Genomic DNA, 14935 nt, shown 5'->3' on the forward strand with positions numbered 1-14935 from the left:
ACCACTCTGCACCCCGACATTTACTGCACTTCATCCATGTCTTTGGGGGCCTCTCATCTCCTTATCAACTGTTTCTTCCATGATGAAGATCAGCCATGGAGTATATCTGAGGTGTATATCAGGGGGTGCTTCTTCCCCACATGAGAGCTGGGATGTCCAGCAACATTCATCTAGAAGACATTTCCCGCACTCAAGGCACTAATACACCTCCAGGGTTGTGTGGGACCCCTGATGTACAGGAAGACAGGACTTCAGTGAGGAACATTTCCCTCACTCAGGACAGGAAAGTGGATTCTTCCCTGTGTGAGATCTCTGATGTCTGTAAAGGTGGGAATTTTGTGAAAAACATTTCCCGCACTCCAGACAGAAATATGGCTTTTCCCCTGTGTGAGATCTCTGATGTGTGTGAAGATGGGACTTCCGTGAAAAACATTTCCCACACTCAGGACAGGAATATGGCTTCTCCCCCGTGTGAGATCTCTGATGTTTATGAAAACAGGACATCTCTGAAAAACATTTTCCGCACTCAGAACAAGAATACGGATTCTCCCCCGTGTGAGATCTTTGATGTTTGGAAAGAATGGACTTCCGTGAAAAACATTTCCCGCACTCAGGACAGGAATACGGCTTCTCCCCTGTGTGAAAGCTCTGATGTGCGATAAGATGCCATTTCTGTGAAAAACATTTCCCACACTCAGGACAGGAATACGGCTTCTCCCCCGTGTGAGATCTCTGATGTGTGTTAAGCCTGGACTTCACTGAAAAACATTTCCCACACTCAGGACAGGGATATACCTTCTCTCCTGTGTGAGATCTCAGATGTATGTTAAGACTGGACTTGCCTAAAAAACATTTCCCGCACTCAGAACAGGAATATGGCTTCTCCCCCGTGTGAGATCTCTGATGTGTGTTAAGCCTAGACTGCACTGAAAAACATTTCCCACACTCAGGACAGGGATATACCTTCTCCCCTGTGTGAGATCTCTGATGTATGTTAAGACTGGACTTGTCTGAAAAACATTTCCCACACTCAGGACAGTTATACGGCTTCCCCCCTGTGTGCAATCTCTGATGTGTGTAAAGATCAGACTTCTTTTGAAAACATTTCCCACACACAGGACAAGAATACGGCTTCTCCCCTGTGTGAGATCTCTGATGTATGTTAAGACTGGATTTGCCTGAAACACATTTCTCACCCTCAGAACAGAAATACAGTTTCCCCCCCGTGTGAGATCTCTGATGTATGTTAAGACTGGACCTATGTAAAAAACATTTCCCGCACTCAGGACAGGAATATGGCTTCTCCCTGGTGTGAGATCTCTGATGTTTGTACAGATTGGACTTCGTTGAAAAACATTTCCCACACTCAGGACATGAATAAGGCTTCTCCCCCGTGTGAGATCTCTGATGTGTGTAAAGACTGGACTTGTCTGAAAAACATTTCCCACACTCAGGGCAGAAATACGGCTTCTCCCCCGTGTGAGATCTCTGATGTGTGTACAGATTGGACTTCCTTGAAAAACATTTTCCGCACTCAGGGCAGAAATATGGCTTCTTCTCCGTGTGAGATCTCTGATGTGTGTAAAGACTTGACCTGTCTGAAAAACATTTCCCGCACTCAGGACAGGAATAAGGCTTCTCCCCCGTGTGAGATCTCTGATGTGTGTACAGATTGGATTTCTTTGAAAAAACCTTCCCACACTCAGCGCAAGAGAACCTCTTCCCTGTTGGAAGGCCGGCCTGGTCCCGCACAGTCTGAGGTTCCTCAGGATACGAGGAATCCGATGGTCCATCTACACTGGGTGGTGCCGGATGGACATTGGAGGGAGCCGGGTTTTCTCCTGGACTATACTGTGTGATGTCCTCATCTTCTACTTTCCAGTCTGGAGACAAAGTGAGACAATCCTCGGAGGTTTTCCTCATCTCCCGGCCATGGACTAAAATACAAAGACAAAGAGGATTACTAGACAGGAGCTGATTGGTTCCCCCAAACCAGGACTCCGCCCACATCAGGCAGGATGTAATGTACAACATAGAGTATATAGTGCAGGGGTCAGGAGTATGTAATGTACAACATAGAGTATATAGTGCAGGGGTCAGGAGTATGTAATGTACAACAGAGTATATAGTGCAGGGGTCAGGAGTATGTAATGTACAACATAGAGTATATAGGGCAGGGGTCAGGAGTATGTAATGTACAACATAGAGTATATAGTGCAGGGGTCAGGAGTATGTAATGTACAACATAGAGTATATAGTGCAGGGGTCAGGAGTATGTAATGTACAACATGGAGTATATAGTGCAGGGGTCAGGAGTATGTAATGTACAACATAGAGTATATAGTGCAGGGGTCAGGAGGATGTAATGTACAACATAGAGTATATAGTGCAGGGGTCAGGAGTATGTAATGTACAACAGAGTATATAGTGCAGGGGTCAGGAGTATGTAATGTACAACATGGAGTATATAGTGCAGGGGTCAGGAGTATGTAATGTACAACATGGAGTATATAGTGCAGGGGTCAGGAGTATGTAATGTACAACATGGAGTATATAGTGCAGGGGTCAGGAGGATGTAATGTACAAGTTATATAGTATAAGGGTCAGGACTCTCAGTATTAGTATTCTGTAATCAGTGGAAGTGTAAATGTTTACTGTAGACAACATGTAGAGGTGAGATGGGATTAAACCATCATGAAACAGGTTAGAATGGAGGTGACCAAATCCTTGGACAGAGGGGTGGTGGTGGACGTGGTATACTTGGACAGAGGGGTGGCGGTGGACGTGGTATACATGGACAGAGGGGTGGCAGTGGACGTGGTATACATGGACAGAGGGGTGGCGTTGGATGTGGTATACTTGGACAGAGGGGTGGCGGTGGACGTGGTATACTTGGACAGAGGGGTGGCAGTGGACGTGGTATACATGGACAGAGGGGTGGCGGTGGATGTGGTATACTTGGACAGAGGGGTGGCAGTGGACGTGGTATACATGGACAGAGGGGTGGCGGTGGATGTGGTATACTTGGACAGAGGGGTGGCGGTGGACGTGGTATACATGGACAGAGGGGTGGCGGTGGATGTGGTATACTTGGACAGAGGGGTGGCAGTGGACGTGGTATACATGGACAGAGGGGTGGCGGTGGATGTGGTATACTTGGACAGAGGGGTGGCAGTGGACGTGGTATACATGGACAGAGGGGTGGCGGTGGACGTGGTATACTTGGACAGAGGGGTGGCGGTGGACGTGGTATACTTGGACAGAGGGGTGGCAGTGGACGTGGTATACATGGACAGAGGGGTGGACGTGGTATACTTGGACAGAGGGGTGGCGGTGGACGTGGTATACTTGGACAGAGGGGTGGCGGTGGACGTGGTATACTTGGACAGAGAGGTGGCGGTGGACGTGGTACACTTGGACAGAGGGGTGGCGGTGGACGTGGTACACTTGGACAGAGGGGTGGCGGTGGACGTGGTACACTTGGACAGAGGGGTGGCGGTGGACGTGGTACACTTGGACAGAGGGGTGGCGGTGGACGTGGTACACTTGGACAGAGGGGTGGCGGTGGACGTGGTACACTTGGACAGAGGGGTGGCGGTGGACGTGGTACACTTGGACAGAGGGGTGGCGGTGGACGTGGTACACTTGGACAGAGGGGTGGCGGTGGATGTGGTACACTTGGACAGAGGGGTGGCGGTGGACGTGGTACACTTGGACAGAGGGGTGGCGGTGGACGTGGTACACTTGGTGTAGTGACTTTTGGGGGACTATTCATTAAAAATATGATTTTATTCCAACAGTAAGGAGCCCAGCTGTCTGTGAGGGGTTAACCTTTCTTGGGTAGAATTCCAGTGACCTTCTAGTGGATCACACAGACAAGGAGTGGAGGAGACTTGTTCCAGACACAATATCCTATTGAAATGCCTCCAGGTGATCAAACAAAGTCCCAGGAAAGATAATGGTGGATCTGATGTTGGTGACTCTAAGACCTGGCAAAGTATGTTTTCTAACAATCGCCATTGTCTGCGGAAATGAGGAGATTTCACCTGCAGGAAAGCTAATTATAAAATCAAACATTACTATGTGGACTCCAAACATTGAGCCATCACACCTGACCAAAGAACAATGAGGAGACGCAACCTAACTGGCTGAAGGTTCACCCAAAACCTTGGAAAGGTGATGAACAAACAAACTTCTCCAACTGTCACAATATACTATTATCCACCAAGGTTACAAGTATAACTGGTTGTGTACCCCAACTCCTACACAATGGACACCCCGACTCCTCCACACAATGGACACCCCAACTCCTACACAATGGACACCCAAACTCCTACACAATGGACACCCCAACTCCTACACAATGGACACCCCAACTCTTACACAATGGACACCCAAACTCCTCCACAATGGACACCCCGACTCCTCCACACAATGGACACCCCAACTCCTCCACAATGGACACCCCGACTCCTCCACACAATGGACACCCCAACTCCTCCACAATGGACACCCCAACTCCTCCACAATGGACACCCCAACTCCTCCACAATGGACACCCAAACTCCTACACAATGGACACCCAAACTCCTACACAATGGACACCCAAACTCCTACACAATGGACACCCCGACTCCTACACAATGGACACCCCGACTCCTACACAATGGACACCCCGACTCCTCCACAATGGACACCCCAACTCCTACACAATGGACACCCAAACTCCTACACAATGGACACCCAAACTCCTACACAATGGACACCCCAACTCCTCCACAATGGACACCCCAACTCCTCCACAATGGACAGGTAAACAGAGGGTCTTTCCTACTCATGGGAACTTCTTTCCTAAAACCAAAAGGTTAAACATAGGACATCTGAAGCCAAGAACTGGATATATCTGCCCCAGAGACATGATCAATGGGGTGTTATCAATGGGGTGTTATGAAGAGTATGTTTCACACAAACATCCATTCAGCAGAGTTGGGGATCGCAGACCACTAAATTAAGTATGAAATGGTGAAAAGTCAGATATTTTGTGAATTGGTATCAGTTGTATGTTTCCATCAGAAAGCAAATGTTTCACACAAGTTTGAATCTCAGGGAAATGAAGAACTGAATGAACATATATCTTCTATGGTTCCTATCCAAGAATTAGTAGTGAAATCAACTACATTTGGATAAGACATATATATATATCTGACACCTAAAGTTATCTTGGTGTCCAATCACAGCAGAGTCATCATTAACTAGTTGCCGACCGAAGATAGCTGAATGACAGCTGCACTGCGGCCGGCCAGTTCTGGGTGGACGTCATATGACGGCCTCCCAGAACGCGCTCTCCTGCGCGCCCCAGGGGGCGCGCACCCGGCGATCTCCGTGGTCACGGTGTCCTACGGACACAGCTGATCACGTGATGTGGTAAAAGGCCAATCACAGCGGCCTTTTACCATGTGATCAGCGGTGTCCAATGACACGCTGATCAGAGGGAAATGCAAGTGCCGGTTCTCGGCTGCACTTTCCTCACGCTGTCAGATCGTCAGGAAAGTACTGCCGAGAACCGGCAGTTGTCAGAGCGGGGATCGGCACCGATCATCAGGGCACTGATGATCGGTGTCCAGCAGTGCCACCCGCAAGTTCCGCCCACCTGTGCCCAGCAGTGCGCCCACTAGCTCCGCCCACCTGTGCCCAGCAGATCGCCCACCTGTGCCCAGCAGTGCACCCACCTGTGCCCACCCACCTGTGCCCAGCAGTGCACCCACCTGTGCCCAGCAGTGCACCCACCTGTGCCACTCTGCAGTGTCACACACCTGTGCTCAGAAGTGCCACCTACCTGTGCCCAGAAGTGCCACCCACCTGTGCCCACCCACCTGTGCCCACCAGTGCCACCCACCAGTGCCACCCACCTGTGCCCACCCACCAGTGCTGCCCACCAGTGCCATCCACCAGTGCAGCCCAGCAGTGCTGCCAGTCAGTGCCACCAGTCAGTGCCCAGGGGTTGTGCCAGTCAGTGCCCAGCAGTGATGCCAGTCAGTGCCGTCTATCACTACCCATCATCAGTGTCACCTATCAGTGCCGCCTATCAGTGCTGCATATTAGTGCCGCCTATCCGTGACACCTCATTAGTGCTGTCTATCAGTGCCGCCTATCAGTGCCCATCAGTGCCGCCTATCAGTGCCCATCAGTGCCGCCTATCAGTGCCCATCAGTGCCGCCTATCAGTGCCCATCAGTGCCGCCTATCAGTGCCCATCAGTGCCGCCTATCAGTGCCCATCAGTGCTGCCTCATCAACGTACATCAGCGAAGGAGAAAAAATACCTGTTTGAAAAATTTTATAATAGAAACAAAGAAACGTTTTGTTTTTTTTTTTCAAATATTTTGCACTTTTTTTATTTACTTTTTTCATTCCTGAAGGAGGATCCGCTGCCCACTGGACCCGCTGGGGAGGCGTCATAATCCAGGTTCTGGGTGTGGAGTTGAGATTGTATCTTATGTTTCCTCTCTTGTATACACTGATAGTGATTGTATTGGGTGTTTATATATATATATATATACAGAATTATTACTGCTGAGAGCTGAGATTGTATTTATATTTCCTCTCCTGTATACACTGATAGTGATTGTATTGGGTGTTTATATATATATATAGAGATATACAGAATTATTACTGCTGAGAGCTGAGATTGTATTTATATTTCCTCTCCTGTATACACTGATAGTGATTGTATTGGGTGTTTATATATACAGTCATGGCCGAAATTGTTGGCACCCTTGATATTTTTCCTGAAAATCAAGTATTTCACACAAAAAAGGTATTGCATTAACACATGTTTTGCTATACACATGTTTATTCCCTTTGTATGTATTGGAACAAATATAAAACAGAGGCAGAAAAGCAAATATGACATAATGTCACACAAAACCCCAAAAATGGGCTGGACAAAAGTATTGGCACCCTTAACTTAATATTTGGTTGCACACCCTTTGGAAAACATAACTGAAATCAGTCGCTTCCTATAACCATCAATAAGCTTCTGACACCTCTCACCCGGAATTTTGGACCACTCTTCCTTTGCAAACAGCTCCAGGTCTCTCTTATTGGAAGGACACCTTTTCCCAACAGCAATTTTAAGATCTCTCCACAGGTGTTCAATGGGATTTAGATCTGGGCTCATTGCTGGCCACTTCAGAACTCTCCAGCGCTTCTTTGCCATCCATTTCTGAGTGCTTTTTGACGTATGTTTGGGGTCATTGTCCTGCTGGAAGACCCAGGATCTTGGACGCAAACCCAGCTTTCTGACACTGGGCCCTACAGTGCGACCCAAAATCCTTTGGTAATCCTCAGATTTCATGATGCCTTGCACACAGTCAAGGCACCCAGTGCCAGAGGCAGCAAAACAACCCCAAAACATCATTGAACCTCCACCATATTTTACCGTAGGTACTGTGTTTTGTTCTTTGTAGGCCTCATTCCGTTTTCGGTAAACAGTAGAATGATGTGCTTTACCGAAAAGCTCTATCTTGGTCTCATCTGTCCACAAGACGTTTTCCCAGAAGGCTTTTGGCTTACTCAAGTACATTTTGGCAAACTGTAGTCTTGCTTTTTTATGTCTCTGTGTCAGCAGTGGGGTCCTCCTGGGTCTCCTGCCATAGCGTTTCATTTCATTTAAATGTCGACGGATAGTTCGCGCTGACACTGATGCTCCCTGAGCCTGCAGGACAGCTTGAATGTCTTTGGAACATGTTTGGGGCTGCTTATCCACCATCCGGACTATTCTGCGTTGCAATCTTTCATCAATTTTCCTCATCCGTCCACGACCAGGGAGATTAGCTACAGTGCCATGGGTTGCAAACTTCTTGATAATGTTGCGCACTGTGGACAAAGGCAAATCTAGTTCTCTGGAGATGGACTTGTAACCTTGAGATTGTTGATATTTTGCCACAATTTTGGTTCTCAGGTCCTCAGACAGTTCTCGTCTCCTCTTTCTGTTGTCCATGCTTAGTGTGGCACAGACAGACACACAATGCAAAGGTTAAGTGAACGTCTCTCCTTTTTATCTGCTTTCAGGTGTGATTTCTATATTGCCCACACCTGTTACTTGCCCCAGGTGAGTTTACAGGAGCATCACATGCTTGTAACATTCTTATTTATCCGCAGTTGTGAAAGGGTGCCAATACTTTTGTCCAGCCCATTTTTGGAGGTTTGTGTGACATTATGTCGAATTTGCTTTCTTTCCTCCCTTTTTTTGTTTTGTCCCAATACACACAAAGGGAATAAACATGTGTATAGCAAAACATGTGTTAATGCAATACGTTTCGTGAGAAATACATGATTTCCTGGAGAAATATCAAGGGTGCCAACAATTTCGGCCATGACTGTATATATATATACAGAATTATTACTGCTGAGAGCTGAGATTGTATTTATGTTTCCTCTCTTGTATACACTGATAGTGATTGTATTGGGTGTTTATATATATATATATATATATATATATATATATATATACAGAATTATTACTGCTGAGAGTTGAGATTGTATCTTATGTTTCCTCTCTTGTATACACTGATAGTGATTGTATTGGGTGTTTATATATATATATATATATACAGAATTATTACTGCTGAGAGCTGAGATTGTATCTTATATTTCCTCTCTTGTATACACTGATAGTGATTGTATTGGGTGTTTATATATATATATATATATATATATATATATATATACAGAATTATTACTGCTGAGAGCTGAGATTGTATCTTATATTTCCTCTCTTGTATACACTGATAGTGATTGTATTGGGTGTTTATATATATATATATATATATATACAGAATTATTACTGCTGAGAGTTGAGATTGTATCTTATGTTTCCTCTCTTGTATACACTGATAGTGATTGTATTGGGTGTTTATATATATATATATATACAGAATTATTACTGCTGAGAGCTGAGATTGTATGTTTCCTCTCTTGTATACACTGATAGTGATTGTATTGGGTGTTTATATATATATATATACAGAATTATTACTGCTGAGAGCTGAGATTGTATCTTATATCTCCTCTCTTGTATACACTGATAGTGATTGTATTGGGTGTTTATATATATATATACAGAATTATTACTGCTGAGAGCTGAGATTGTATCTTATGTTTCCTCTCCTGTATAGACTGATAGTGATTGTATTGGGTGTTAGTATATATATATAGAGATATACAGAATTATTACTGCTGAGAGTTGAGATTGTATCTTATGTTTCCTCTCTTGTATACACTGATAGTGATTGTATTGGGTGTTTATATATATATATATATACAGAATTATTACTGCTGAGAGCTGAGATTGTATCTTATGTTTCCTCTCTTGTATACACTGATAGTGATTGTATTGGGTGTTATATATATATATATACAGAATTATTACTGCTGAGAGCTGAGATTGTATCTTATGTTTCCTCTCTTGTATACACTGATAGTGATTGTATTGGGTGTTTATATATAGAGAGATCCATATTATTACTGCTGAGAATTATTTGGTGTGATATTGAAATGATAGATCTTGCAGAATCCATTCAGTTGTAGTTGGTTTATCAGAGAAGATTTCCTGGCATTCCTATGGCCACAGAATGATAGAAATACTTCCTGAAGCTCTACAAGGTGATCACTCAGAACTGAATGTAATGTTTCATCTTTACTATGATCCATATCTGTTGTTTGGTGTATAGAATTAGTAGATCATATTTCTGATTGTGTGTACGAGGATACATCCATCACCAGTCTGCTTGTGGTAATATATATAGAAATGTATTTATTATAAAGGCAATTTCTGTGTATTTGGTACGAGATCATACTGGCTAAAAGGACTCAAGGTACATTATTAAGTGGTGATCAAATTATTAAGGTGTCCAAATTATTGGGTCATTAAATATTTGCCGTATTTTAATGGCTGGAGGCACTGCAATATTTTGTTTAAGGGAAAGGACATCGCCCTTCATAAGTAGAATAAATCCTTACATAAACCACCACATTGGACAGAGGGGTGGCGGTGGACGTGGTACACTTGGACAGAGGGGGGGCGGTGGACGTGGTACACTTGGACAGAGGGGTGGCGGAGGACGTAGTATACTTGGACAGAGGGGTGGCGGAGGACGTGGTATACTTGGACAGAGGGGTGGCGGTGGACGTAGTATACTTGGACAGAGGGGTGGTGGTGGACGTGATATACTTGGACAGAGGGGTGGCATTGGACATAGTATACTTGGACAGAGGGGTGGTGGTGGACGTGGTATACTTGGACAGAGGGGTGGCGGAGGACGTAGTATACTTGGACAGAGGGGGGGCGGTGGACGTAGTATACTTGGACAGAGGGGTGGCGGAGGACGTGGTACACTTGGACAGAGGGGTGGCGGAGGACGTAGTATACTTGGACAGAGGGGTGGCGGAGGACGTGGTACACTTGGACAGAGGGGTGGAGGTGGACGTGGTATACTTGGACAGAGGGGTGGATGTGGACGTGGTATACTTGGACAGAGGGGTGGATGTGGACGTGGTATACTTGGACAGAGGGGTGGATGTGGACGTGGTACACTTGGACAGAGGGGTGGCGGAGGACGTAGTATACTTGGACAGAGGGGTGGCGGAGGACGTGGTACACTTGGACAGAGGGGTGGAGGTGGACGTGGTATACTTGGACAGAGGGGTGGATGTGGACATGGTATACTTGGACAGAAGGGTGGCGGAGGACGTGGTATACTTGGACAGAGGGGTGGATGTGGACGTGGTATACTTGGACAGAGGGGTGGCGGTGGACGTGGTATACTTGGACAGAGGGGTGGCGGAGGACGTAGTATACTTGGACAGAGGGGTGGAGGTGGACGTGGTATACTTGGACAGAGGGGTGGATGTGGACGTGGTATACTTGGACAGAGGGGTGGATGTGGACGTGGTATACTTGGACAGAAGGGTGGCGGAGGACGTGGTATACTTGGACAGAGGGGTGGCGGTGGACGTGGTATACTTGGACAGAGGGGTGGCGGTGGACGTGGTATACTTGGACAGAGGGGTGGCGGTGGACGTGGTATACTTGGACAGAGGGGTGGCGGTGGACGTGGTATACTTGGACAGAGGGGTGGCGGTGGACGTGGTATACTTGGACAGAGGGGTGCCAGGGAATAACGTCCTTACAGGATGTCTCCAACTTACAAGCCGACCTCAATGCTCTGTGTAATTGGGGGACTATGGGGCCAATGAGGGCTAATGGTGATAAATGTAAGGTTCTGCACTTGGGGGCTAAGAATATGCATCATACATACTAGGGGGGTACAACTGGGGGGGTCAATGGTGGAGAAGGATCAGGAGGAGTCAATCGTGGAGAAGGATCTAGGAGACAATGCTGGAGAAGAATCTGTGGGGGGGTCAATGATGGAGAAGGATCTGTGGGGGGGTCAATGGTGGAGAAGGATCTGGAAGAGTCAATGGTGGAGAAGGATCTGTGGGGGGTCATTGGGGGAGAAGGATCTGTTGAAGTCAATGGTGCAGAAGAATTTGTGGGGGGTCAATGGTGGAGAAGGATCTGGAGGAGTCAATGGGGGAGAAGGATCTGTGGCGGGTCAATGGTGGAGAAGGATCTGGAGGAGATCAATGGTGGAGATCTGGGGGTTCTGGTAGATTACATGCAATGCAAAGCTGCGGGTTCTAAAGCGAGCAAAATCCTCTCTTGTATTAGGAGATGTATAGACTCCAGAGAGAGATATCACCCCCCCCCCCGGTACAAATCATTAGTAAGACCTCATCTGGAATATGCAGTTCAGTTTGGGCTCCAATTCACAAAAAGAACATTGGGGAACTGGAGGAAGTACAGAGAAGGGCAACCAAACTGATACGAGGCATGGAGGAGATCAGCTATGAGGAAAGATTAGAGGAACTGAATGTATTCTCTACTGAGAAGAGGAGATTAAGGGGGGATATGATCACCATGTATAATACATAAGGGGGGATATGATCTCCATGTATAATACATAAGGGGGGGATATGATCTCCATATATAATACATAAGGGGGATATGATCTCCATGTATAATACATAAGGGGGGATATGATCTCCATGTATAATACATAAGGGGGGATATGATCCCCATGTATAATACATAAGGGGGATATGATCTCCATGTATAATACATAAGGGGGGGATATGATCTCCATGTATAATACATAAGGGGGGGATATGATCTCCATGTATAATACATAAGGGGGATATGATCTCCATGTATAATACATAAGGGGGATATGATCACCATGTATAATACATAAGGGGGGATATGATCTCCATGTATAATACATAAGGGGGGATATGATCTCCATGTATAATACATAAGGGGGGGATATGATCTCCATGTATAATACATAAGGGGGGATATGATCTCCATGTATAATACATAAGGGGGGGATATGATCTCCATGTATAATACATAAGGGGGGGATATGATCTCCATGTATAATACATAAGGGGGATATGATCACCATGTATAATACATAAGGGGGGATATGATCTCCATGTATTATACATAAGGGGGGATATGATCTCCATGTATAATACATAAGGGGGGATATGATCTCCATGTATAATACATAAGGGGGGATATGATCTCCATGTATAATACATAAGGGGGGATATGATCTCCATGTATAATACATAAGGGGGGATATGATCACCATGTATAATACATAAGGGGGGATATGATCACCATGTATAATACATAAGGGGGGGATATGATCTCCATGTATAATACATAAGGGGGGATATGATCTCCATGTATAATACATAAGGGGGGGATATGATCTCCATGTATAATACATAAGGGGGGATATGATCTCCATGTATAATACATAAGGGGGGGATATGATCTCCATGTATAATACATAAGGGGGGGATATGATCTCCATGTATAATACATAAGGGGGATATGATCACCATGTATAATACATAAGGGGGGATATGATCTCCATGTATAATACATAAGGGGGGATATGATCTCCATGTATTATACATAAGGGGGGATATGATCTCCATGTATAATACATAAGGGGGGATATGATCTCCATGTATAATACATAAGGGGGGATATGATCTCCATGTATAATACATAAGGGGGGATATGATCTCCATGTATAATACATAAGGGGGGATATGATCACCATGTATAATACATAAGGGGGGATATGATCACCATGTATAATACATAAGGGGGGGATATGATCTCCATGTATAATACATAAGGGGGGATATGATCTCCATGTATAATACATAAGGGGGGATATGATCTCCATGTATAATACATAAGGGGGGATATTATCTCCAAGTATAATACATAAGGGGGGATATGATCTCCATGTATAATACATAAGGGGGGATATGATCTCCATGTATAATACATAAGGGGGGATATGATCACCATGTATAATACATAAGGGGGGATATGATCTCCATGTATAATACATAAGGGGGGATATGATCTCCATGTATAATACATAAGGGGGATATGATCTCCATGTATAATACAAAAGGGGGGATATGATCTCCATGTATTATACATAAGGGGGATATGATCTCCATGTATAATACATAAGGGGGGATATGATCTCCATGTATAATACATAAGGGGGGGATATGATCTCCATGTATAATACATAAGGGGGGGATATGATCTCCATGTATAATACATAAGGGGGGATATGATCTCCATGTATAATACATAAGGGGGGATATGATCTCCATGTATAATACATAAGGGGGGATATGATCTCCATGTATAATACATAAGGGGGGATATGATCACCATGTATAATACATAAGGGGGGATATGATCTCCATGTATAATACATAAGGGGGGGATATGATCTCCATGTATAATACATAAGGGGGGATATGATCACCATGTATAATACATAAGGGGGGATATGATCTCCATGTATAATACATAAGGGGGGATATGATCTCCATGTATAATACATAAGGGGGGATATGATCTCCATGTATAATACATAAGGGGGGATATGATCTCCATGTATAATACATAAGGGGGGATATGATCTCCATGTATAATACATAAGGGGGGGATATGATCTCCATGTATAATACATAAGGGGGATATGATCTCCATGTATAATACATAAGGGGGGGATATGATCTCCATGTATAATACATAAGGGGGGATATGATCTCCATGTATAATACATAAGGGGGGATATGATCTCCATGTATAATACATAAGGGGGGAGGATATGATCTCCATGTATAATACATAAGGGGGGATATGATCTCCATGTATAATACATAAGGGGGGATATGATCTCCATGTATAATACATAAGGGGGGGATATGATCTCCATGTATAATACATAAGGGGGGAGGATATTGTCTCCATGTATAATACATAAGGGGGGATATGATCTCCATGTATAATACATAAGGGGGGATATGATCTCCATGTATAATACATAAGGGGGATATGATCTCCATGTATAATACATAAGGGGGGATATGATCTCCATGTATAATACATAAGGGGGGATATGATCTCCATGTATAATACATAAGGGGGGGATATGATCTCCATGTATAATACATAAGGGGGATATGATCTCCATGTATAATACATAAGGGGGGATATGATCTCCATGTATAATACATAAGGGGGATATGATCTCCATGTATAATACATAAGGGGGGGATATCATCTCCATGTATAATACATAAGGGGGATATGATCTCCATGTATAATACATAAGGGGGGATATGATCTCCATGTATAATACATAAGGGGGGGATATGATCTCCATGTATAATACATAAGGGGGGATATGATCTCCATGTATAATACATAAGGGGGGATATGATCTCCATGTATAATACATAAGGGGGGATATGATC

The 14935-nt window shown here is 44.7% G+C and overlaps 1 protein-coding gene across 1 annotated transcript in view; it reads right to left on the minus strand.

Annotated features, from left to right (window-relative positions):
* Window positions 1-270: 270 nt before the first annotated feature.
* Window positions 271-14935, minus strand: part of LOC149452157 (uncharacterized) — a 57157-nt gene continuing 42492 nt past the window's right edge. Inside the window, exon 4 of the mRNA XM_089689729.1 lies at window positions 271-1717. Within this exon, the coding sequence (XP_089545855.1) occupies window positions 271-1717 (1447 nt within the window). The remainder of the gene's footprint in view (window positions 1718-14935) is intronic.

This window comes from Staurois parvus, unplaced genomic scaffold (genome assembly GCF_062004578.1).
Source record: "Staurois parvus isolate SC_StPar_1 unplaced genomic scaffold, SC_StPar_1.0 ptg000494l, whole genome shotgun sequence".
Lineage (NCBI taxonomy): Eukaryota > Metazoa > Chordata > Amphibia > Anura > Ranidae > Staurois > Staurois parvus.